We start from the raw sequence: 26,515 nt of genomic DNA on the forward strand, positions 1-26,515 counted from the left end.
TAAAATGCAATAGCGATGTGCAAATGGCACAGAGTAAAAAAAAAAGTAATGTATTCACGTTTGTACTGCATAATTTGAGTGAAACATTTTAAATCAGTGTGCATACTAAAGGTCAGCACCTCTCATCACTTACCTCCACAGAAAGAGATGCCCACTAAGCCCAGACTCAAGCACATGGGGATAGAGATCTTCAGATGACCCCATTCAGCAGCGTTATCTCCCGTCCACACAGCACCTGAGCCACAGAGACAGGAATCTGTCACTAAACGTACCGGTACAAACACAAACAAGGCTTGCGTGCGACGTGAATGTGCCTCTCACCGTAACGCTGGGATCCAGCAAAAAATGCTCGGGTCAGAACGAAAGGTCTCTGCACTCCTTCTGAACGCTGAATCAGGCCATCGGCGGTCGCCTTTTGCTGTTACACAAAAGCATTGTTAAGAAAGAAACCACAGCCACTTCAGTCTTTCCCAGCCCTTCATTTCCATTATCTGTAATCACACAAATCTCTTAATACTGAGAGTCTCCTTTTCAACATTTTATCCATACCAATTTATACATGTATATTAGGGCTACCCTCGACTAAAGATTTTTCTGGTCAACTAGTCTTCATTCATTTTAAGTGACTAATCTCATGTTTACATTAAGAAACAATATAATCCATTAAAATTAGCATTTTGTTGCCTTTAGCCTATCAACTCTCAACCGCATGCATAAAGTTTGCAACAGCACAAAAAAGCACAGGCGAAAAAGTAAAGATTAATGCATCAGAAAAAATAAATTTGCCTTAACATTATAATAATTATTCGATAAGCATTTTCTGTATTTCCACAGTGGATGTGCACATTTTATACGGATTACATTAGGGCTGGGCAATATATCAAATATTAGCGATAATATTGCAATAATTTTGATGACGATGTAAAATTTTAAAATATTGTGTATATTGAATATTTCAAATTCAAGCATACTTTCCCAAAAAAATGCACCGAACGTCCAAAAACGGATCATGTAACAGTGGACTGCTCAATACGACTCTACTATCTACAACACAAGCTCTCATGAGTGCGGTTGCCAGATAACAAGAGTTCAAATCCCCGAATCAGAGCTTCGCTGTTACATGGATACATTTTCTTCCTGTTGTTTTGCTTATTTTAAAAATAAAAAAACTGTGGCATTAATCACTTACTGCCATTTCATTCCAAACCCGTAAAAGCACAATTTAAGATATTTTGGAAGAAAATCGGTAGGCTTGAGACTGTCCCATAGACTGCCAAATAAATATTAGTGTCAAGCTCCAGGAAAGTATGAAAAGCATCGTCAGAATAGTCCATCTGCCATCCGTGATTCAACCGTAACGTTATGAAGCGACGAGAATACTTTTTTATTCAACAATTCCTCTCCTCTCTGTCTCTGTGTCCACCGGTTTTAATCCAAAATATCTTAAATTGTGTTCCAAAGAGGAACAAAGCTATTATGGCTTTGGAATGACACTGGGGTAATTGAATAATGAAAATTTTAAAGTTTGGGATGGAGTCTCCATTTAAGCAATCTGGCAACCATGCACACGAAAGAATCATGAAAGAATGATTCAGCCGATCTGTGTTCTGACATGAGATATCGACTGTATTGTTTGCAATTGTGGTCGCTGTATAAATGCAAAAACTCAATCGCTGCTGTATGAATAGAGAAACAAAGGCTATGGTAATGTGGAATTACTAATAAGAATTTCACTGTTATAATATTTTCCATTCCTTGTACCAGTTTTCTTAATATAGGTATTAATATACAGTATGTGTGTGTAATAATATATATGTGCTTCAGCAAATAGCTCCCCATATGAGAGGGTTTTTAGTTTCAGTATGAACATAGTTTTAAGCCACAGAGCTTCTCTTAAACAAGAGACTGTAGACAGGCAGACTTGTGTTCTTAGCTACAGTAAAAACTTGTAAAAAATACTTACCAGTTTAATTATTTCCCTTAGTTGCACAGTGTAAATTGTTAATTGCATGCACTAAAAAAAGTTGACAGAATGCACTTTCTGTACTAGTTTTACACTGCTTCAGTAACTTTTAGGTCATTATCACTTGGATACACCGAGATATATATTGAATATCGTAAATAATTTTGACAGTATATCAAAATATATTTTTATATATCGCCCAGCCCTAGATTAAATAAGCTAAAAATATTTGTTTTCCATTTGAATAGATTCATTTAAAATAAAAATGTTCTATAAATATAGACTAGCTGTTAATGATCCGTCAATCATGGACTACATGACTTTTTTCTGCCATTAAGCGACTAATGAAATTTTGATTGACTATTTTAATTTTGATTGGCCAGCCCTAATATTATATATACTGACAGATACAAAATCATAATAAAATGTATTCTGTCAACAGCTGTTTGGTAAATATAGAGAACAAGAGTTATCTATAATAAATGTAGATTTTAACCATAAAACTTTCTCTCTCCAAGATATATCAGGTCTGATTAACCTGTTACACTGATAGCAGGACAAGTTGTCACATGACAATTTACCCTGTGATTCAGTAATCGTTCTTTGGAAAGTATCCAACTGCAGTGAATTTGCGAAAACATGCTCTTTTGAACTTTTTACGTGAGCCTGGCTGTAAAGAATAAAACACCTTTTTATCTCACACTTTGATATCTTATCAAATATATATCTTTATTTCTCTTTTTTTTCTGCGTGGGTGAATCTTTAATTCTTTTGAGAATGTGATAAACACCATTGCCCAGACACAAGTGAGAATTTTACTAATATTAAAATACTTTAAGCAAAATTAAACTTACATATTCAATAATAATTGGTGACACTAACCTAATTGGATTATATCATAATGATAATCATAAATAAACCCCACAATTATTTAAAGGTATGTGATATGTGTGACATATGCAAGATTAAATGTCTTTTGGAATAAAGAATTTATGTGGCTATTAAAAAAAAAAAGAAATGAATAAAAATACAATAAAATGAATAATGTCAGAAAGCCTATTCAGGAACTAGGAACCGAAGTTCAATTCACGTTTCCTAGAGGGACATTTTATTACCGTTACCTGCCAGTGAAGATCGCTGTCTGTCTTTGTTTATGCTGCTGCTATGTTTCTGTAATGTGTTCATATAATACAAGTAAGTCCGAACAATATTGTATCTAATAGTCATATGTTATGCATGCTTTTGCTATTTCTGATGTTTATACTGTTCGCGGTGTCCCGTTTTATCGGTTATTTGCGGCCGCGATTTGCCGCGATTGTTTTGCTGAGTCATATATATTGTCAGCTACATGTAGCCTTCACGAAAGTATTTACTTATATAATTATGTATACAAGCGGGCATTTCTCAGTCCCTTATTGTGTTGGTGTTGATCATATTATCACTTACAGACATTTCTGTAAATTATATTTGGGTTACAAATGCATATTTGCTGTTAAATTCCATTGTGGTGCTATGCTATTATATTATGTCAGTAGATGTTATAGGCAATTTATACATTTGTTAATAGTGAGTAATTTGTAATTATTTTCCTTTGTTTCTTTGTAGAACACATCTAAATTCATAGCAGATGCATATATTGGATTAAATAAATGTCTCAATCTAAAGACTTCTCCTGCTCTCCTGATTCTCTGACCGGAATCTGGTCCATACTTGGCCGCCTCAACCAGTTGTAATTTGAATGTAGTAAGGTTTACTACATTAGTTTGGTCCTTCGAGCCGGATTGAGAGCAACATCAAACCAGTATGGACCCAACAGTAAGTGACACAGAGACAATGGAAAGACCTCGCCGCAGGACAAATCTTCCGCCTCACCTGGATGATTATGAGCTTGGCTACCGGCCCGCAGAGGACCATCCTCCTAAAGTTTCTACTCCCTGTCCCAGTCAACGTAGAAGCAGCTCGAGGAAAACGTCCCACAGCAGTACCAGCTCTCATTCTAGGACCAGCAGGCGTTCCATTACCTCCACTGGCGTTTATCTTCCACCAGAACTCTCTAATGTCCAGACTGCTGTTTTAGAGGAGAAGATTAAGCAGAGACAGTTTGACAGTCTCCGGCAGCAGGTACAGGAGGACTCACTCGCTGACATGGAATATCAGCGGCTGCAGACACAAGCAAAGGAAGCTCAGCGCATTCAGGAAGAGGCTCTTGCAGCTAAGGAGGCTTTGTCCAAGCATCTAGAGAGACAGCGCAAGCTGCAACAAGCAGAGACGGAACTTGAGGTAGCAAAGCTTGTATCTACCATGCTCATTGAAGACTCTGGTTCAGCCACTCCTGTGCCTCCAGGCTCACCGGCCAGCCCTTTGCCTCCACCTCAACCTAATCAGAGTAGTCCAGCCATGAGTCCACAGTCTCCCTCGTTGTCTCAGCAGCTCTTTACTCAGTCACCAGCCGTGACATCATCTGTACACCCTTCGTCAGGTGATCAAATCATGCTGGACGACACATCACAGCTGACACTCAGGCCACAGGCGCCGACACTACCTACCACTGAAACCGTGACTGTTTCTTTTCCTAAACCATTCCACTTGTCACAAGCAGTTTCATCACCAGTCTCTACAGTATCTCAGACTGCCCCTATAACTGCACCATTACGCACAGTGATGTCAGCATCGTATGCAGTACCTCAGCCTTCCTCATTAGCCACAGTTATGTCCACTGCTGCACACTCCATGAATATGTCCATGCCGTCTATGCCACAGCTGTCTACAAGTCCATATGTGATACATCAATCATTGAACCCTCCAGTGAGCACACATCATCTGCAACCTCCAGTTACTAGCCAGCATGCATCAGCTATGCCACCTAATGCTAACTTTGCTCAGCGACCCTCATTCCAGCACTTCCCCCAAACACAGTCTGCATACCCTGGTACAGAGCTACTATATGCCTCAGCTTATGGCATCCCACAGCCTAAGCTACCAGTGTTTGAAAGTGGTAATGAGAGTGACTTTGCCCTGTTAAAATTGGCATTGGACAATTTGTTAAGTCATCACAGCTATCTCAGTGAGCAGTACAAATACCACGTCCTATTAAGCCATTTGAAGCTTCCCAGTGCTCAGCAGCTAGCTAAAGCCTACATGTATCATTCGCATCCATATTCAGCTGCACTGCAAGCGCTTCAGGATAAGTATGGGCAGTCAAGACAACTTGTGCAGTCCGAGCTAGGTGCCATCATGAACAGTCCGCCACTTAGACTGGGCGATGCTAATGCTTTTGACTCCTTTGCCTTATCAGTTCAATCATTGGTGGGCATGTTGAGGACTCTTGAAGGTCAGAATGGTTTCGAGCTCTTGTGTGGCTCTCATGTGGATCGTCTGCTCAGCAAGTTGCCAGCTGCCTATCGTGATAGCTTTGTTGAATACTGCCTGAGTAAGGGTATTCTCCAGACAGGCACAGACAAAACCTATACACTCCCCGATCTGGCTACTTGGTTGGAGATTAAGTCCCAGGCTAAACGCATTTCCAACCGAGCAGCAGCCTTGTTTCAGAGCGACTTACCCAAGTCCTATGGTAAACCTACAACATCTACTCGTCCCAAGGAGCGATTTACACCTGTTCTCTTGACCAGTGAGAGAGCCATGAAAGGTCCTGATGCTGCAGCACAGAAATCTAGCTCAAAGCCAAAGCCCAGGCCATATTGTCCTCATTGTGATAGCAGGGAGCATTACCTCAATGCCTGTGACCAGTTTAAGAAACTAACTACAGCTCAAATTATCACTTGGATTAAAGAGGGTAAGCGCTGCTGGAGGTGTGGCCGAACTCATGCAGTGGAGGTCTGCAACCTCAAGCGAACATGTGGCGTTTGTAAAGAGTTACATCTCACAGTTCTGCATGATTCTGTTGATGATACTTCCAGGGCTGTTCTCATGGTCAGTTTGCCACCTACCAGGATTTACCTTGATCATCCAAACCATTCACCCAAGGTCATGCTGAAAGTGGTTAAAGTCCTTCTACACAATGGTCAACAAACTATGGAAACTCATGCAGTTCTTGATGACGGGTCAGAGAGAACATTAGTGCTTCAGCCAGTGGTGCAGCAGCTTAAATTATCTGGTACCCCTGAATTGCTCCCCTTACAGACAATCCACCAGTGTCACACTGAACTTGCAGGATCATCTGTGTCCTTTGAGGTGTCTTCAGTATCCAAGCCTGAGAGGAAGTTTGCTATACACAATGCGTTCACTGCTACGGACCTGTGTCTAGCAGAACACAACTACCCAGTGGCTGCTCTCCAGAAGGCCTATCGACACCTGCAGGACCTGCCACTGCCTCCTATGGACAGAGTGAAACCACTGCTGCTTATTGGGTCAGACATGCCTCATCTCCTGACACCTGTTCAGCCCATATGCAAAGGCCCAGTAGGGGGACCCATTGCTGTTCATACACAACTTGGATGGTCTCTCCAAGGCCCGATGAGTCCCATGCAGCCCTCAAGGGGAAATCAGCAGTGCCTCCACATAATGACATCTCCAAACCGTGATGACCTGATTCAACATGTGGAAAGACTCTGGCAAGTTGACACACTCCCATACAATACTAAGATGATTACACGGTCCAAACAGGACAAAGAGGCTTACACCTTGCTTCAAAATGCCACTATAAGAGTGACAGTGGACCATGTACAACGATATGCTACCCCATTGCTGAGAAGAACCCCCCTGAGCTTACTCCATGCAGACAAAACTGCAGTTCTCCCCAGTTTACGCCGCACAGAGCGCAGACTGTCACGGGATCCCGAAAAGGCTAAAGTTTACTGCAGTGAGATCCGTAAGTTGGAGTCAGCGGGTTATGTGGCAAAGATAAGTGCAGAGGAAGCGGATCAAAGTACAGAGTCTTGGTTCATTCCGCACCACATGGTGCACCACAATGGTAAAGACAGAATTGTTTTCAACTGCTCCTTCCAACATCAAGGACAGTCTTTGAATGATCAGCTGCTGCCAGGGCCAACTTTGGGACCATCCTTACTAGGTGTCCTCCTGAGATTCCGCCAGCACACTGTTGCTATCAGTGGGGACATCAAAGGTATGTTCCACCAAGTCCGCTTGCTGCCTGGGGACAAACCAATACTGCGTTTCCTTTGGAGAGACATGAACAGGGAAGCAGAACCTGAGATATACGAGTGGCAAGTGCTTCCATTTGGCACTACATGCAGCCCCTGTTGTGCCATCCATGCCCTCCAACAACATGTCCAAGGGCACAAAGATGATATGGCTGACTTAGTTGATATTGTGGAACATTCATTCTATGTCGACAACTGCCTTCACAGTGTACCAACGACAAGTGAGGCTAAAGAGAAAGTGGATGGGCTGCGCCAGATCCTTTCTGAAGGGGGCTTTGAGATTAGACAGTGGGCATGTAATGTGCCATCTGTAACCCAACACCTACCTCCAGAGGCCAGGTCTGCAAACAGTGAGCGCTGGTTAACACAAAGCAGCATGGATCTTCAGGAACTCACTCTTGGTCTGCGGTGGGATTGCATAAGTGACACTCTGGGGTACAACTTGCGTTCTGTGGAGACTGCTGAGCCTACAATGAGGAATATATATAAAACATTGGCAAGTCAGTATGACCCTTTGGGGTTCATTATCCCATTCACAACCAGGGCCAAAGTCATTATTCAAGACCTCTGGAAGCACAATCTTGGTTGGGACGACCCCATAGAGCTGTTGCATTTGAGAGAAAGTTGGCTCACCTGGGTAGGAGAGCTCCCAATTCTTCCCAAGTTGCAGTTCCCTCGAGCATACACCCCAGCCTCTGCCGACAACCCATCGGCCACCCGAGAGCTTCATGTCTTTAGTGATGCATCGGAAAGGGCCTACGGTTCAGTGGCATACCTACGCACCACAGATGATCAAGGACAGGTTACTCTTACCTTTGTCTTGGCCAGGTCTAGAGTAGCACCTCGCAAATGCCTGTCAATACCTCGTTTGGAGCTCTGTGCTGCCCTTACCGGCGCCCAGTTGGGCAAGGTGATCCAAACTGAGTTGACCATACCTGTCCACAAAGTCACTTTCTGGTCTGACTCTACCACTGTGTTGTACTGGTTGACATCTGAATCATGCCGCTACAAAGTGTTTGTAGGGACACGTGTGGCAGAGATACAGACTTTAACAGAGATGTCTGAATGGAGGTACGTGGACTCAAATCACAACCCAGCCGACCACATCACACGAGGTCTTAGACTGACAGAATTAACAGGCCCTCATCAGTGGAAGTCAGGTCCAGCCTTCCTAAATCAGTCACCTGATAAGTGGCCGTCAATGCCCAAAACTGAAGAAGAGCCTGACTGCAATGAATTAAAGAAATCTGCCTTTATTGGCGCTGTTTCATCACTTAGACATTCTCTTCCAGATCCAAGCCAATTCCACTCATGGCAAGAGCTCGTCCAGGCTACTGTTAGATCCCTGCATGGGGCGGCTACCACTGACACTGACCATCCTACAGAGGCTTCTGAATATATTGAAGCTGAAAAGCTACTTCTTGCACAGGCTCAAATGGACTCCTTCCCTACTGATGTTAGACATTTAAAGGTCGGACATCCTATTCCACAAACCAGTCGCTTAGGCTCACTTGCCCCTGAATATGATAACGGCACTGGTCTCATTAGAGTGGGCGGACGGCTACGGCGTGCTAGTGACCTTGACCCAGAGGCCATACACCCAATTGTATTAGACCCTAGCCATCCTATCACCAAGCTGATAATTAAGGAGACAGATCAACGACTCCTTCACCCTGGCTCAGAAAGGGTTCTAGCAGAGCTGCGCCGCCAGTATTGGATACTTCGAGGCCGAGAAGCAGTTCGTAAACACCAGCACAGCTGTCGAGACTGTCAGTACTGGCGTGCCAAACCTCAAATCCCACGTCTGGCAGATCTTCCTCCCTGCAGATTAAATCTGTATAAGCCACCCTTCTATTCTACCGGCGTCGACTGCTTTGGCCCATTCGCAGTCAAAATTGGGCGCCGTCAAGAGAAACGGTGGGGGATTATTTACAAATGCTTAACGACACGTTGTGTGCATCTGGATCTGTTGGAGCATATGGACAGTGATGCTTTTCTGCTCTCCCTGCGCCGTTTCATAGCCCGACGCGGTAAGCCTATGGAGCTGTTGTGCGACAATGGCACCAACTTCGTTGGAGGTGATCGGGAGTTACGGGAATCCTTTGAAGCCATGTCACCAAAGCTACAGGAACAGCTGGCAGAGCAGAAAATTAGGTTTCGCCATAACCCCCCAAATGCTCCTCACTTTGGGGGAACCTGGGAGCGCGAAATAAAATCAGTTAAGGCAGCACTCCGTGTGATCCTCAGAGAGCAGTCGGTGCCGGAACCAGTACTGCAAACCCTTCTGGTAGAAATTGAAAGCATCCTGAACTCCAAGCCCCTCGGCTATGTATCCTCGGATATTGCGGATGTGGACCCTGTGACTCCAAATCTACTACTTATGGGTCGTCGAGATGCATCGCTGCCTCAGGTCTTGTATGACTCTAACAACCTGCTTGGAAAACGAAGGTGGAGACATAGCCAAGTGCTGGCTGATTGTTTCTGGGCTGCCTTTATCCGCCGATACCTCCCAGACATGCAGGGACGTCAAAAGTGGACCGCCGAGGGCAGGGAACTGACAGTAGGGCAGGTCGTACTTGTTGCAGATCCACAACTACCACGCTCACTCTGGCCTGTAGGAACCATAACAGAGACCTTACCTGGAGCTGATGGTAGAATTCGTGTTGTCAGAGTCCAGGTTAAAGACAAAACTTACACTCGTCCAGTTGTGCGATTAATCCCTCTTCCTCATCTTGAGGATAATGACACGAGCACCCCCGATAGACTTTCTTAAAGTGTTTAATTATCTTGCCAGATAATTGGGGCGGCTGTGTCAGAAAGCCTATTCAGGAACTAGGAACCGAAGTTCAATTCACGTTTCCTAGAGGGACATTTTATTACCGTTACCTGCCAGTGAAGATCGCTGTCTGTCTTTGTTTATGCTGCTGCTATGTTTCTGTAATGTGTTCATATAATACAAGTAAGTCCGAACAATATTGTATCTAATAGTCATATGTTATGCATGCTTTTGCTATTTCTGATGTTTATACTGTTCGCGGTGTCCCGTTTTATCGGTTATTTGCGGCCGCGATTTGCCGCGATTGTTTTGCTGAGTCATATATATTGTCAGCTACATGTAGCCTTCACGAAAGTATTTACTTATATAATTATGTATACAAGCGGGCATTTCTCAGTCCCTTATTGTGTTGGTGTTGATCATATTATCACTTACAGACATTTCTGTAAATTATATTTGGGTTACAAATGCATATTTGCTGTTAAATTCCATTGTGGTGCTATGCTATTATATTATGTCAGTAGATGTTATAGGCAATTTATACATTTGTTAATAGTGAGTAATTTGTAATTATTTTCCTTTGTTTCTTTGTAGAACACATCTAAATTCATAGCAGATGCATATATTGGATTAAATAAATGTCTCAATCTAAAGACTTCTCCTGCTCTCCTGATTCTCTGACCGGAATCTGGTCCATACTTGGCCGCCTCAACCAGTTGTAATTTGAATGTAGTAAGGTTTACTACAAATAAGCAGACAAACACACAAACATATCACAAAAAAAGTTCTCTCACCACATAGAGCCCATAAAGGTTGTGGACATCTCTGTGCTCCCAGACACCATGAAGTGCATCTTTGTGCATGGTGACCTCTGGCCCATTAAACACAGACGGCTCGTTCATGTCATTCCAGATGTACTGATTCTCCATGGAACCCTGGACAAAGACAACAATTCATAAACATACAATACTAAAATTATAAATGCCAACATTTTAATTTTGAAAGACAATCTCATCAAGAGCAAGTGGAAGCAGCAGATCAGAAACCCTCACCTCATACTGGTCATATGCAAACTGGCTGGCCCACCATGCTCTCATCTCAGGGTTTGTGAAGTCTGGATAGCCCGCATTACCTTCGGCAAAGAAAACAATGCATTCAGAGCTCTGAAGAGTTTGTCACATTGATTCGAAGACGGCTGGATGAGTAGCTACGCACCTGGCCAACACCAGCCTTCATAGTCTCCTCCATCTTTGTTTTTGACATAAAAGTTTTTGGAGCGAATCTCATTGTGAATCTTGTAGCCGCTGTCCACCCTGATGTGAGGATCTACAATGGCCACTAACTGAGGAGCCCGAAGAAACAATTTCATAAATGTATCAAAGCCTTTACTAGTTAAAATCATTTTGGATTCTTTGATATTCATTATATATTCACAGTCAGTTTGCTAGCAATACAATTATAAGCTACATTTAACTGAACGTACAAATATTTGTACAAAATATTTGTATACACTTTTTTTTGGATGGGGGGGGGACTTAATGGTTAATAAAGTGGAAATGGACTTCATGCATCATTTTTCCTATATAACAGGATAACAGTCGTAGTGAAACAGAACATTTAGACTTATTGTGAAGACAGTTATTTAAAAAGGAAAACAAAAGCAGGATGGGACTTTATTTTATCCAATAGTTGATTGGATATAAGATATAATTTCAGACACTCACTTTGCGTCTTTTGTCCATCAAGCCCTGAAGCATTTCTTTAGGTTGGGGGAACTTGCTGGGATCCCAGGTGAAGTAGCGCTTTCCATCTGCATGTTCAATGTCCAGCCAAATGAAGTCATATGGGATGTCATGCTCATCAAAGCCCTGGTCGACAGTCTTTACATCCTCCTGATCATTATAGTTCCAGCGGCATTGATGATACGCCAGCGCAGAGAGAGGAGGAAACGACTGAGTGCCTAAGAGAGAGAGGGTTATGTTTAGGAGGAGGATAAATATAACGCTTTCAAACTATCTTATGAACACAGAATTATGGACATTATACCACTAATAATGATTCAAAATCTGTATATGATTTATGGATCCCAATGGCCATTTGAACCTAGTAAAATGTAATCTTATATAAAGTCATATCTTATTATTTTTCAACTAAACCTTATTGCATTTGATTAATAACTTTTATTTAATTAGCATACAATTTATTACTCCATTTATCTCTTTTTTGTCAATAAAAAAAAATAGACGTTCTTTGAAATTAAAAGTTATGCATTATGAAAGATAAAAATGATAAAATTCTGTTTGAATATATTATGTGAAACTTTTAAAAACATATAATCTGAGAATTACTAACATTATTCACTGATCAAAAACAGCCTGGATTTATTAAATCTACATATTCATTTTCTAAAAAAAAAAAAAAAATATATTATGGAGTAACAGAATACATTCAATCAATTTGTCATGTTGCAATGGTTCATAAATAGCCATGCATATTGATGTTTATCAACAAAATTCAGTTCAAGTGTGTGTGTGTGTGTGTGTGAGATACGATATATTTTACAAAATTATTTTTGAGACAAATCAAACTCAAAGTCAGGTTTGTTAGTCTTGGTTAATTTGCAAAGTTTGGTTCCCCTACTAAACCCTACGCAGTTGTTAAACATTTGTACATTTCTCTTCCAGCTCAACATGGAACCAAATGCAATATTTGATAACGGTAGAGTAATATTCCAGGTTATTTTCAACCTACATACTACATACTGTCATAATTTTGTCATTTGTTTTTATGGGTCTCCCAACTGAAAAATGAAAAGCATGAATGAAATCTGAGATCTAAAGGCAGCCAGCAATATTATGCAAATAACTTCTTCAAAATGTCATTCTGTTTTTAAAAAAAATATGAGGGGGACTAATATGATGTATAATGACAGACTGAGTGAACTGTACATTTAAGTTAAAAACCAACATGAAATCCTTTACAAAAAAGTTCAGCATTTAAAGTTAAAGGTGGAGCTTCCTTTTCTTGTGTGTTTGTGTACCTGTAAGCGAGGCATACTGAGTGAAGACATCCGCAGGTTTTGGCCCCAGCATGATAAAGACATCAATAATACCGCTCTCAGATATCCAGCGTACATCTGTCTGAGGAGCTTCACTAGAAACTTGTACGAAGTCCAGTATTTTTCCAACCATTGTCTGAAAAATGGACACATTTAAAGGAACTGTTATAAAACATTTAAATATATGCACTGATACCAAAACTAATACACCTAATCAAACAAATTGTTAACATCAGGCAATATTGCAAGGCTCTCTGATATATTGTGCTTCCCTAATTTGATTCCCTAAAATAAAAATAAAAACCTTACAAAAACACCTAAAGAAAGAGCAGGTTGCTCACTCTCACCGTTCCTGCTGTATTTGAGCTGATGTCCACCCATGTCTCTGCTGCATTGAGCCAGAAGATGCCCATGGTGCGGTCAGTGCTATGAGATATGAGGACAGGAACTGCCCCATAAAGGGCCATTGGGTTGTGAAGCTCATACTGAAAAACATCCAAGTTGTACAGCCGATACGGGTCTGATCCACTATGAAAAACGACAATACAATGGTTTAGGGGAACACTACCATTTATGTGATTTTGTGCCAAAATGATAAGCTAAAAAAAAAATCTAATAAATGATAAGCTGGGGTCACATAATTTTTCATAACAATGGATCTTCATTTAAATATATTCAATATTCAGTATAGACTTGGCTGGTGGCAGCATGGCTAATAGCAAAACCAGCACTAGCCAGCAATATTTACATTTAAATTAATATCTGCATATGAAAAAAACTTTTTTGGTTAAAGGAATAGTTCACCTAAAAATGAAAGCCTGCTGAAATCTACTTCATGCCATCGAAGGTGCAGGTGAGTTTGATTCTTCATTGGATCAAATTTGGATAAAAGGATATTCCTCAGTGAATGGGTGCCATCAGAATGAGAGTCCAAACAGCTGAAAAAACCCCACAAAACTCCACAACACTCCAGTCTATCAATTAATGGCTTGTCAAGCAAAATGCATCATGTTTAGAAGAAACAAATCCAACATTAAGGGGTTTCAACTTGCTTTCCCTAAAATATGAGTCCATAATATTGCATTATCCAGAGGAAAAAAATGGTCTCGTCTGAATCAGCAGAGAAATATGCACAGATCAAAAGATCTGTTTTTTTTTTTTAATGGACTCATATTTTAGCTGGAATCAAGTTAATACATCATAATGCTGGATTTGTTCCTCACAAACACACAGATTTTGAATTCACAAGATTTTTATTGATGGACTAAAGTCATATGGATCACTTCTGGACCAGTGTGATGTTTTTATCAGCTATTTGGACTCTCATTATGATGGTACCCATTCACTGCATAGGACCCATCTGTAATCAAGTAAAGTAATGCTAAATTTCTCTTAATTCAAAGAAGCAAAATCATCTTGGATGGCCTAACAGAGAGTACATTCAGCTTTGGGTCGCTTGTGTCGTTTGCATCAATCTCATGAAAGTGTAAAAACTCACTCCGTGTTTTTCAGTTTGAGTGTGTCTGCGTGTTCCGGAATGCCATAGACGTGTTCCACACCAGGTAGAGAAAAATCCAAACTAATAGACGATGGGCCTGAGTTGAAACAAACAAACAAACTTGACTAGAATTATCTCACCAATATTCCACTGAATATGTTCGATATGTTCCACATTTCAATATACCATTGGGCTTTGAATCAGCATGAGATTTAAATGTTTCCTCCCACATGCCCGGTTTATCCTCTTCTTCTTTTATCTGTCCATCCTAAACAAAAAAAGAGAGAGAGATAAAGAAAAAAGTCAACAGGTAAAGTACGTATGGAAAAAAGGAAAACATTTAAATTTTTGCAGTCTAAAATGTTGTACTATCTAGGTATTGTTAAACAAATACAACAGAGTAAGAGAAGTCTAGTTGTTGAAAACAAATACACGTACCTCATCGGTTTGCTGCTCAACATTCTCCTGTTCTGTCGCTTGCTCCGACTCACTTTTACTGCAAAGCAGCCAAAGTTTCTCTTAATACAAATATGTACTGGTACAACTAAACAGGTTTAAACTACGTTAAGGAGGGTGAATTAGAGGTGCACCTATGACTCATTGGCTGCGTTTACACTTGGCATTAGCACGCAATCACTGTGATCCGATCTAGCAGATCAGATCCTCAGTCAATCAGAACACGGTGCGTTTACACTTCGACATCAAATGACTTTTCTATCTGGATAACCGTTCAGATCTGTCTTTCCCACGCAATATTTAAATAAGTCTGCAGAGAATGGCCCGGTGCAAAGTCAACCTGAAGTGGTGGGTTTTCTTTGAAAAGCATTTTCATTTGTGGGACATTTTACAAATCAAAGATAAGTGTAGGAGTCTTATTAGTGCACCACACAGGTGTCCTTTTTTTTTTTTGTTGTTTTTTTGACACCTCGTGAGAGAGGGGGCGGTGTTTTCCGTTATGTCGACCTGCGAATGCAGACACAATGTCTGGATTGCATTTACATTACACTGAGATCCAATCACAACGTGTCCTCGATTACCTCTGGATCAAGACACGCTGATCAGATAACATTCAGATCAGAAGTGAGTTTACAATGTGTAAGTGGACAACATCCGCATACAGGTTGCATTTGAATGCCAAGTGTAAAAGCAGCCATTGAGAATCAGACCAATACAATACCTGTTCTTGATAACATTTTGCAGTTAAGCATAAATGCATGGTGATTCCACAACAAAAAGATTAGTTGATTTTTGTTACAAAAATTACAAGTTTGCTTTGACTAGCCATTGCTATTAAATGTTAAAGGGGTCATATGATGCGATTTCAAGTTTTCCTTTCTCTTTGGAGTGTTACAAACTCTTGCATAAAGAAGATCTGTAAAGCTGCAAAGTCTCAAACCCAAAGAGATATTTTTTATAAAAGTTAAGACTTGTCCACACCCTCCCTAAAACGGCTCGTTCAGACACGCCCCACATCAATTTGTCACTACGTGGGAAGATTTGCATTACGCCGACCAAATGTTCAAGCAAAAAAGAAGGCATAACCTTTGATTCTCACCATTTCCGCAGGTACAAAATACTTCGTTTCCCTTCCAAAAGAGTACACTACAAGAAATCAGTGGTTTAGTTGTTTTTACAACACTGTTCAAGAACAGTTCAACCCAAATATTCGAGTGCATGCAGCACACTTTATGGAGGACCGTTTCATGTTCCTTGGAGAATACTACAATGCTGGCTGTTCTGACTCACAGTCTGTTAGTACATTTACATATGTAAAGGACTTGCCACTGATGATTTGTTTTGAGCAGTGGTTCTCAAATCCATTCCTCACGCCCCTGCTCTGCACATTGTGTATGTTTCTCTTATGACTTTAGACATTTGTTCCATTCAATTGTAAGTGCCCTGCGATAGTGGACATCACAGCAGGGTTTCCCATACATTGATTTTTTTGTGGCGGGCCGCCACAATATCAAAATTGACCGCCACAAATAGATTTTCCAAAAGGCTTTGACTTTGTTGAATAAACATGAGCACTGCAAGTTTCAAATTCAAAAACCGCCACCGATGTGTTTAATATCACTGTATTTCAAAAGAAAAAACAACTGTTTTCAGAAAATTTCAAGTAATGCCTGATAAATCAGTGTTCATGAGCAAGACGAGAGAAACCTATATCTCTCCCTCTCTAATAGCACCTCCTGTTGGCAGAAAAATAATTTGCATATTTATATATGGGGGCGGGGGAGTACTGCCACTAATAGAGGCTGTGGGAAACACCGCACAGGATATTCCGCCATGATTCCAGTTTAAAGCGGACATATTCAAAGTGCAAGACTTGAATTTAAATAGTATTTACAGAAGTATACAATGTCACACTTGTCCGTGTGTGAAGATGTTGTGCAGCTCAAATCCATAAATGAATGCTCCAAAGTGAGGCAAACTATAACAGATTACTCCTGCTCAGGGAGAAGGGAGCAATGAACACTGTGTAGGGACCATGTCAGTGGGAACACAGTTCATGCACGGAGCTCACAGCGAATGAGCTGATTATCTGAATCAGGTGTGTTAACAAAGAGAGACATGCAAAATATGCAGAGTGGGGGGCAGGACTGGAAAAGAGAACCGCTGGTGTAGAGTATCGCTTGTCGTTTGTCATTTCTCTGATCACCAATGAAGACATGGTTTTATGTTTACGTGGCGCGATGCAACGCAACAGTACAAGTCATTATAATCCGTAATTATGTCCCTACTGGATGCAACCAATGGCTCATTTGTAATGGGTATTATTGTCTTTGTCTCGTCACATGGGGGTTCTGAATGGGACACGGCATCATAGCATGGCAAGGGGCACAACATTTCAGTCACACACGTTTGGCATTCGGCCAATCACAAAGCACTGGATAGGTGGCCAATCAGAGCACAGCCCGCTTTTCAGGCCAATGAGCTTTGTAAAAAAAACGACGCGTTTCAGAAAGGTGGGGCATAGAGGAGATACAATAACGTACAGTATGTGAAAAATAACGTGTTTTTTTTTTTTTTTTACCTTAAACCGCATAACCAATTCATTACACCAAATACACATAATAATGTTATTTTTAGCAACATAATATGACCCCACTAAACTGAACATGTGTCATCCTAGTAAATACTACTTTTCAAATAATATTCTGGATGAACGCAATTGTGTAGTTGTTTAACAATGATTTTATTAAACTATCTAAGATATCAATGGTAGAAGGAATTAATGAAACTGCGTTTGTCAAGAAGGTTGGCTATTTGCACAGTTTAAGAGGACAAATCAAAAGCTATGTATCACCTGTAAAAACAGTATAATGCACCTCTGGAGTGAATGAATCTCAAAAAAGAAAATCACTCTTCTCTTCACAAATGTTATTTTCATCTATTAATACAATCAATAAGCACAAATAATGTTGTTGAGTTGCACGGTCATGTTTAAAAGATCATTTTGGACCCTTGTCGTTCAATACAGTGTGTAAATATAATTACACACGTTTCAAAATTAACATTTATCAAAGGCAGAAAACTTTTTGTTGTTATTTTTGTTTTAACCAAATACAGTTTAATGGTCAGTAAATGCTTATGGTAAACAACAACTGGCAGGTGCCACAAAAGGTAAAGTTTGAACACAGTTTATGACTATACATGAAAATAATACAAAACTAATGGCCGTAATATTATAATCAAATCTAAACAATGATTATTGGTACACTAATGATTTTAGGTACTAGATTACTAGATTATTACTTCAATCTAGAACACATATAATTTAATTCTAATTCAAAAGCAAACAGTACACTTCTGGATCAAGGGTGCATGCAAAATTTGGGTTAGTGCAGATATTTAATCTACTATTGATTAAAACAACTATGATAATTAACCAGTTTAAAGCAATAGTTGACCCAAAAATGAAGATTTCATGATTATTATTTCCTGAGAATGGATAAATATTGGGAAAGTTTCATTTTGGGGGGGGAACTATTCCTTTACATAAAATTATTTTTTTTACAGTCAAAAAACTAGACAAATGGATGTTACCTAGAGAACATGCTCTTGAACGAGTCCCACATGCTACCAACTGTGCTACTTATTTTATGAGAGATACTGCTGAGCGGGACAGAAGAGAGGAAAGTTGAGAAAAAGAGGGGAAGGAAAATAGAATGTGATGAGAATTTCAGTTAATACATTTACAAACGTATTTCTGAATGAAATGTCTGAAATTTAAGAATCCAGTAATGAAAAAAAAAAAAAAAAAAAAAGTGTCATTATAACCTGATGGCAATTATGCTGTGAAAATTTTTATTCTCAGAATAAAATAAGATTAGACAGTCACATTACGCTTTCAACAGCATAAAAACCACAAACCAACCCAAATGGTGATCATTTAGACTCCAACAGTAGGGTTTTATTCATTCCATTCAAAATTATTGACATTTGTGCTGTGTGTATATAATGCTTATACTGTACATGCTTCTGTCGAACTAGTAAATCAATTCAGCTCCTGTTTAAAATGAAGTTTTTATGTATAACTAGTTTAGTTGTAGTTTTGAATAAAAATCTAAGTATATTTTTATTGCTTTAATCAAACGGAGGCTTCAATTTCACATGGTTTCATTGTTTTCATCCACAGAGATGGTTTTAATACTGTGATTCATCTCAGAAATCATCTCAGAAAGTCTTTATTGAAGACTTTTAGGAAATTCCCAAGACGACGATGAAAGGGTAAACCAGAGGAAAAAAATGGACGATCACTGTCTGATGTGCTTAACTGGGCTTAGATGAAAGCAGACTTGCTTTAACAGAGTTAGTGCAGACAGGGATAGCCAGAAATTAAGAAAGTAGAAAGTGAGAGATTAATCCTCAGATTTTAATTAAATTCAGATTTTATTTGTGTAAAATTATATCTTTGTTTTTGCAAGTGAAATATGACCAATAAGGCTGCATTTACACACAAAAATAATAATTTTTACTTGCATGTGATGTAGATCCGATACACACACACATAATCACAAAAATCTGCACAAAATCCTATTTTTCACATCTGTTCTGAGCACCATCCAATAGTGGTTTTAAAGTAGATACATCATCTAAACATTTAAATCCAATTCCCATTGGAATTCCAGGGGAGGCACATTTTCCCATAAAGATAACTCCACATAATGTCAAATTATGAAGCAGATGTTGCCTGCATGCTAGTGATGCAATCATGGAGTTTATATAAGTATTTTTGATTCTTAGGAAAAAAAAAAATCGAATTTAGTCAAAAGATTGGATCTGTGCATTAAGCCTTGTAGTGTATACGCAGCCTAAATGTATTGGCCTTGCACACTGCAGTGTGTGCTTCTTAGACACAGAACACCACTGTGCATTTGTGTGGATGCATACATATAGTCATAGGTTAGGATTTTGTTATTGCTCTTGGTGTGGAGACTGTGTGTCTATGAAAGGTAGAAAGCGTGAAAAAAATAAATAATCAGAAATACAGCCCAGGAAAGCAGTGCTAAATTTTTCGTATTAAGTATTATTTATTGAATATTATTTAAGGATGAAACTTTTTCAGATTTATATAATGTGGGTATTATCGGTTATGAACTTCCTGATTGTGATGCCCTGCTTGTGTTGTTGGACTCACGTGTCCTTGCGTGCTCGGAGGTGCTCGAAAGCCAACAGGCCACGGGAGTTGAGAGACATGAGCACTTGAGGACCCTCGACGATGTCCAGCCGAAATGGCTGAGCACTTATGATGAGCCGCTGATCTTTGCCACCCAGAGACAGCACCAGACTATTCTCATCCTGAGACACCACTGAGAGCCTGCAGACAGACACAAGACATTCACCCGTTTATGTTAGCTCAATGATGATCATTTTTATAAAGATGACGAATTGTTCCAAATTATGATATGCAAAATGGAACCTTCTCTAAACAGATAAGAAAACACATTACAAAACACAAGAAGCTTTTAATGGATAATATTTGAGATTTTTTTAAATATCAGTATTGGCCGATAAGTTGTTCTGTTTGGCCAATAAGTTTTGTAAGCGACAATACTTTTATTTTGACAGCACTAAGAATGATATTGCTTGAGCGCTTTAAATACTTGATTTCAAACTGTGCTGCACTATAGTCTCAGCCTCAGACGTCACACCCATGGACCGTTGGCTAAACGTCTGATGCATATGTACATTTTACATAATACATAAATCTTCACATTCATTTTACAATTATTTCTAATGTAGTCAATATGTAAAATAAAAGTGTTATTGCAGCAAATGTTATGAACATTAGTTCAGTTAAAGAGGTCATATGATGCTGCTAAAAAGAACATTATTTCGTGTATTTGGTGTAATGAAATGTGTTTATGCAGTTTAAGGTATAAAAAAACAACAAAAAAAAACAAACAAACACATTTTCCACATACTGTACATTATTGTTTCTCCTTTATGCCCCGCCTTCCAAAAAGCATATGCCCCTTAAAATGTTATGCCCCTTAACATATTGTGCTGCCCTGTCCGGCCAGAGCGACGAGACAAAACATAAAACCCATTGTAAACGTGATATAAACATGATTTCTAGCCCTCTTTTGGAAGGCCGAACAAAGTAGTTTCTCTTTCTCAACGAAACAGCGCCACACACTGTGGCCTTGAGTGAGCGGAGGCCGGCTTGTGTGAGCAGAGGTGGGCCGGCTTGAGAACGGCACGGTCGGCGGATTCAATGCATCTGCTGGGCTTATGGTAACCACATGTGATGACCACGGGCTGGACCACGCTTTGTCAACAGTGAAAGCCAATTCAGCAATCCACAGAGCAAAGTTAATGTGACAAGCGACAAGCACGGATCAGCTCCAGGCATGATGAAGTGAATATCGTCCTCTTTTGGAAGGCCAAACAAAGTGGTTTCGCTTACACAGTAGAGCTGCAACTAACGATTATTTTATCTGTAGACTAATCTAACGATTATTTTTTCGATTAATCGACTAATCTAACGATTATTTTTATTACCATAAATAATCGAATGTTCTTTTTTTTAATTAGCTAGTGAATCCTTTGGATAACTTTACATAAAAAATATAAGTACAACTTCCAATATAATATTTCAAGTTCGTTATTTCCAATGTAGGCGCTCGCGCATCGCAGTTGTGCTGCCGTGGTACACCATATCAGTTTTGCAAAGGGAACAAGGGGACATTTTATTTGTCCTCGGTTTAATGTATTCCCATACTTTAGATAACAGTGGTCTCTGTTTTTGTGATAGAATGCAACTTTCTCCATTCCCAGTATGCCATTACGTGAGATGTAAACAAACAGTGTGACGCGTCGACGTGCGTTTTGTAGTTGCAGCACTATTTCACAGTGAAACACACAGCGTCTATACGACATGGCGGTAGCAACAACAATGAGAATAAAAGGTATGCCTTCTTTCCATGCGTGAACATCTTGGTGGCATTATGTAAATCTTCCCACATACTGACGTAGATATGTAGGAGTGTCTGAATGAGCCGTTTTAGTGGGGTGTGGATGAGTCTTAACTTTTATAAAGAATATCTCTTTGGATTTGAGTCTTTATTCTTTGCAACTTTACAGATCTTCTTTATTCACCAAGAGCTTGTAACACTCCAAAGAGAAAGGAAAAATTAAAAAAAGGCATCATATTACCCCTTTAAATAGTGTAATATATCAGAAACCCTTCCTCTAAATGCTTTGCAGACTTTTTTTTTTACATGATTTACAGACTAGTCATAAATCTATTTACTAAGGTCACGCTAGTTACCAAAAGCTAGAGGCAGCGCAGATTTGAGTCGACAGATTTCTAAAAATTTTATAAAATCATAGTGTATGATGGTCACCCTATGCTTTATTTTTGCTTCAGACTTTTATTTCATTCAGTTAGAAGAGATCAAATGTTTGATACTTTGATTTACAAAGTCATCAAGTAAATGATTTTAGATTTTTAAAATCATGTAGTGTATTCCAGCCTTAAGATATACAGGCCATCAAAAAACCCACACCAGTCAACCACTAGGATCTTAGGTTAATTTTAAAAATGACAAAGGACCTGACACGGTTTACAGATGTCTAGCTGTTTCATCTGTATAAAATCAGTTCTGATGGAATAAGTAGTCTTGACTCACTCTTCAGTAATGGGATCAGAGATGAGTACATCCGGAACCTCGTAACGAGGCTTAAGTGGTTTGAGTTCATTAATCTTCACCCGAGTCATGTTGCCATGCAGTCTGTACAGCTCAAGCAACAAGCGAACCTACAAAACAAATGCAAAGAGTCTCAGTTCTTCCACACTTTGGAGCACAAAATTGACCAGAAACTTTTTCAGCATTTGGAAACATTTTTTGCCATCCAATTCATTTTTTTTATATATATAAATTAAATTACATGCATGGACAAATCCTTTAAAATAAATGTTGCAGTTATTTTGAATAGTCATTAAAAAACTTGTTTATCATTTTGATTTCACTGTGACTTTATCCCAAACAGCCAACTTTGAGAAGAATCACAACATTTGTTGTGAAGCATCTATTTTTGTATATTTTGTGACCTTGTTGTTGTCATTGATGAGCTGCAGGGTGAGTCTGGAGTCGCTCAGCTCCAGCGTGTCCAGCAGAGCTCTGTACGGAGACCGACCCGCCGTCAGCTCCCTCTGACGCCTACAAACATCCAGAAATCATTCATATACAACAAAAAATCAGACATTTCACATGTGTGCACCAATCTGAATGTGGATAAACACGGTATCTGATAAAAAAGGGTTTAAAAAAAAATGGTTACTTCACTTTTACTATAAAAATACCATGGTTAATTTTCGTAAAGTAAGGATCCATGTCATTTTGGAGCACTGGACAATGGACAGCAACTGTTGTCTAATTTCATTAACTAGTCTTCCTACAGGGGGCGCATGTTGGCTCAGTAAATTAAATCTTCTGTTGAACAATACGCCGTTGTCTTAGCTTAAATATTAAAAACATTTGTAAACTACACTACACGCATATATTAATTCCAAGCTCGATAAAAAAAAAATTGGCATTTCCCTCAACTACAAACCACTGTGATTAGATAATCCTGAGCTGCACTTATCACATGACAGCACACATACATCTTCGGATACCCTTTGATTTATGTTAATTTATTCAGGTTGATCAGCTTATACATAATATAGTGTACATATCATACTCACTTGCAGAAGGCGCTTTGTTCGCATGTTTTAAAATTACTGCGGTCCACAGCCTGCGCGCTCAGACACAATAGCAGAACCAGCGGCAACAAACTGAAAGACAATACGATACGACATAACTTACTTCTCAAAATTAGCAACCTGTGCACACACTATTACTTAAGCTATTTAGAACCACGAGTGTACGTGATTGTGGTAACTTTTTAGTATCATGCCATTCCATTTTACCGCGCCAGTTCTCTTTTGTGAGGTAAATCATAGCAAATATTTCTGAAACCGTGAGGAATAAACTCACAGGCTGTAAGATCAATTAGGTATTTAATGAGCATACCGAATAGATAAAGTTAAAAGAGCTTTTCAAATGTGGGAGTCTTCCATTTTATTTATATATAATCCTATTACCCTGCCTGAGCGATGCATTACCTTTCACAGGAAGCCGCCATCTTGACTATGTGTGAACTTTGCCCTCCGCTAGCGTCCAGTCAGTTCAAATGTGTCGTGGACGTTTTCAAGAAAGAAAGGAAATACGCGTGTGTGCGTTCGGCTTTTACGTCATCAATCTCGAAAAAAATATGCGTTAGTTTTCATTTGCACATGGCGTGACAGCAACTAATTAACTGTAAAAAAAAAAAATCGCGCCATAGGTAGACAGGGCTTCACTATTTCATTAGTGGTCTGGATCAAAGAACATTGAGAAACTTTATTTTACCTTGATATAGTCACGAAATTGATAACTTATTAACCGAATTAAACCAGAAACTTGTTGATATTGATTTAAAGTGTGTATTTGCTTACTAGTGAATTATAAAACAAACTTGATACCATTACTTGATAAAACTTTTAGTAATAATAATAGCTATAATAATTAACGATTACTTAATCATTATTACGTAATTATTATTATTATTAATAATAATAATAATAATAATAATACAAAATATATATTTTTAAACCAACACCTCCGTCGTTACTTGAAGTCGTCATTGATTGGATGCTTTCACGTGACGCTAAAATGACGAGATCGCTAGTATAAAACAAGGCGAGCGGCCATACTTCTTTCTTTCAGTCTACTGCAACACTGAGGAAACATGTTCGATGGTATGTGACGTACAGAAGTCATGTTTTGTTTTTAGAGATTAAATATTTTTGTTAATATGTTTAAATGAGATTAAAGCGCCTTTTATGTGATCTTTTGAGTGTAATCCTCCTTCTTGGCATACTCGTGGTTTTTTGTACCCTTGTGTGTATGTGTGGAGGAATAATAGAGCCAGTGCAATGTCTTCGGTACCAGCATGTTTCCCATCAGCTGGTTCTATCCTCAATCACTGGAACACATTTTCTTTATGGTTCATTTTAATGCCAGTATCCGATTGTTGCTTTGTAGTAATGCATGCTTCATTTCACCACTTGGTTTCTAACTTGTAAATTTGTCCTTATTTCAAAGGCTTCATGATGCTGAAGTAAAGCCGCCTTCTGAAGTTCTGGGAATGGCTGTTCTGTTAACCCCGGCTTTAGTGTAGGTGCTCAACAAATTGCATCCTTTTGTATGTTAAATGAGACTTGATCAAAACATGAATATAATTTAGTTTTATTGATATGTCTTTGTTAGCATACGAGTCCTCTGTATCTTGTAACTTCTGTGTTGAGAACAAGTTCCAATAAACTGTGACCCTAATCTCTGGCCTGGGTTTTTTTTTTTTTTTTTTTTACTTTTTTTTTCCATGTTAACTTTGTGGTGACCGCTGGGGTCACCATTATTGCATTGCACATTTGTCTAAGAAACTTGTTTAACAGCCATGCTATACTGAAGTTGCATAAAACAATGTATTTGTATTGATGTTCTTCGGTTATTGGAAAAACTAATGATTCTCAGAGAGGCTGCTTGGAATTAATGAGAAGTAGGCTACCAGACTCGTAGGTCTTGACTTCACACTGGTTTATATCCCCATTAATTTGTTCGATAGGGGAAGTGGTCAGACTTTTTTTGGTCCTAAACTATTTTATGATTTTGAACGTTTCTTTTAAGAGGTAGCGACCTGAAATGGGATTTGTGCTTTTTGCCCTAGTTATAGCCCCCAAAAGTCTAAATTGTACACCGGTCTCCTTAACAGCTGATAAGGAATTAAATGGAAAGCCAAGTTATTTCACAATACCCATCTTTATCTTGTCTGTGTATACATAGTTTTTTGCTTTGTGGTGTGTTTTGCCACAGCTTGCATCTTCTAAGCATAGTTTATAACCACAAAATGATTCTAAAACTGTACTGACATTTGTCTTTCCAGGAACCCATGGGCTTCCTTGTGCAAATTTAAGTTGCGCTTTTTATCTAAGATACAAACAAGAATGACTACATAAATGGCAGGAAATCATGAAACTATCAGACGGACACGAATAATGTGCTTCTGACATCATGGTAACTTGTATTAGTAGGCTACTAGAAGCACAATTACTAGATGTAAGGAACCTTTTAAAATCGCATCTATTCAAACTTTATGTTGGTTGTAATTGTAAATGTTACTGGATTAGTTAACGTGTAGGCCTTTGTAGTATGACAATAGAGCCACAAGGTGGTGCCAAGCATCTTGCCACCGAAAGTAGCGTACAGTAAATTCTGGGTCTTTATTAAAATAGGTTTAAAGTGAAGTATAGATCTCAGTCAAACTGCAGTTGGGTGCTTTTGATAAGGTACAAAATTAAGCTAGATAAATAATTACATCTAATACAACAAAACCATAACATACAAAAAATAAAATAAAAACCTGAGTTATCTTTTTTTGCAAAATAAACTCTTCATATGACTTTCTTCTTTCAGACGAATACAATCGTCAGCCAAGCTTTATAATGACAGTGAATGGGGTTTAATCTGAATCAGAAAGAGCTTTATTGCCAAGGGAGCTTTCAGTA

General features: G+C 39.1%; 2 protein-coding genes, 1 long non-coding RNA gene and 1 other non-coding gene across 5 annotated transcripts in view; 3 read left to right on the forward strand and 1 right to left on the reverse strand.

Annotated features, from left to right (window-relative positions):
- The window catches only part of ganaba (glucosidase II alpha subunit a), a 29,914-nt gene extending 5,751 nt beyond the window's left edge, over positions 1 to 24,163 (reverse strand). The window contains exons 1-17 of one of the 2 annotated variants that reach the window (XM_052556629.1): positions 24,035 to 24,163; positions 23,615 to 23,704; positions 22,979 to 23,087; positions 22,557 to 22,684; positions 20,060 to 20,239; positions 18,466 to 18,531; positions 14,854 to 14,911; positions 14,602 to 14,683; positions 14,416 to 14,512; positions 13,265 to 13,445; positions 12,900 to 13,053; positions 11,584 to 11,819; positions 11,075 to 11,201; positions 10,912 to 10,991; positions 10,654 to 10,794; positions 322 to 418; positions 134 to 235 (exon numbers count right to left, since the gene is read on the reverse strand). In XM_052556629.1, the coding sequence (XP_052412589.1) occupies positions 134 to 235; positions 322 to 418; positions 10,654 to 10,794; positions 10,912 to 10,991; positions 11,075 to 11,201; positions 11,584 to 11,819; positions 12,900 to 13,053; positions 13,265 to 13,445; positions 14,416 to 14,512; positions 14,602 to 14,683; positions 14,854 to 14,911; positions 18,466 to 18,531; positions 20,060 to 20,239; positions 22,557 to 22,684; positions 22,979 to 23,087; positions 23,615 to 23,704; positions 24,035 to 24,054 (1,948 nt within the window). In that variant the 5' untranslated portion in view covers positions 24,055 to 24,163. The remainder of the gene's footprint in view (positions 1 to 133; positions 236 to 321; positions 419 to 10,653; positions 10,795 to 10,911; positions 10,992 to 11,074; positions 11,202 to 11,583; positions 11,820 to 12,899; positions 13,054 to 13,264; positions 13,446 to 14,415; positions 14,513 to 14,601; positions 14,684 to 14,853; positions 14,912 to 18,465; positions 18,532 to 20,059; positions 20,240 to 22,556; positions 22,685 to 22,978; positions 23,088 to 23,614; positions 23,705 to 24,034) is intronic. The other variant, XM_052556630.1, reaches the window with a different exon arrangement.
- On the forward strand, positions 3,015 to 10,517 carry LOC127957915 (uncharacterized). Its single transcript, XM_052556619.1, has 2 exons — positions 3,015 to 3,157; positions 3,569 to 10,517. Exon 2 carries the CDS (start codon positions 3,767 to 3,769, stop codon positions 9,854 to 9,856), a length of 6,090 nt encoding a protein of 2,029 aa, XP_052412579.1. The 5' UTR covers positions 3,015 to 3,157; positions 3,569 to 3,766; the 3' UTR covers positions 9,857 to 10,517.
- A 464-nt stretch (positions 24,164 to 24,627) lies between the features above and the next one.
- On the forward strand, positions 24,628 to 25,286 carry LOC127957928 (uncharacterized). The gene is made up of 2 exons (XR_008153897.1): positions 24,628 to 24,709; positions 25,056 to 25,286. It is a non-coding gene; the product is annotated as an uncharacterized LOC127957928 (long non-coding RNA).
- LOC127958929 (small nucleolar RNA SNORA57) lies at positions 24,815 to 24,947 on the forward strand. The gene has a single exon (XR_008154182.1). It is a non-coding gene; the product is annotated as a small nucleolar RNA SNORA57 (small nucleolar RNA).
- Positions 25,287 to 26,515: the final 1,229 nt, after the last annotated feature.

This window comes from Carassius gibelio, chromosome B5, assembly GCF_023724105.1.
Source record: "Carassius gibelio isolate Cgi1373 ecotype wild population from Czech Republic chromosome B5, carGib1.2-hapl.c, whole genome shotgun sequence".
NCBI lineage: Eukaryota > Metazoa > Chordata > Actinopteri > Cypriniformes > Cyprinidae > Carassius > Carassius gibelio.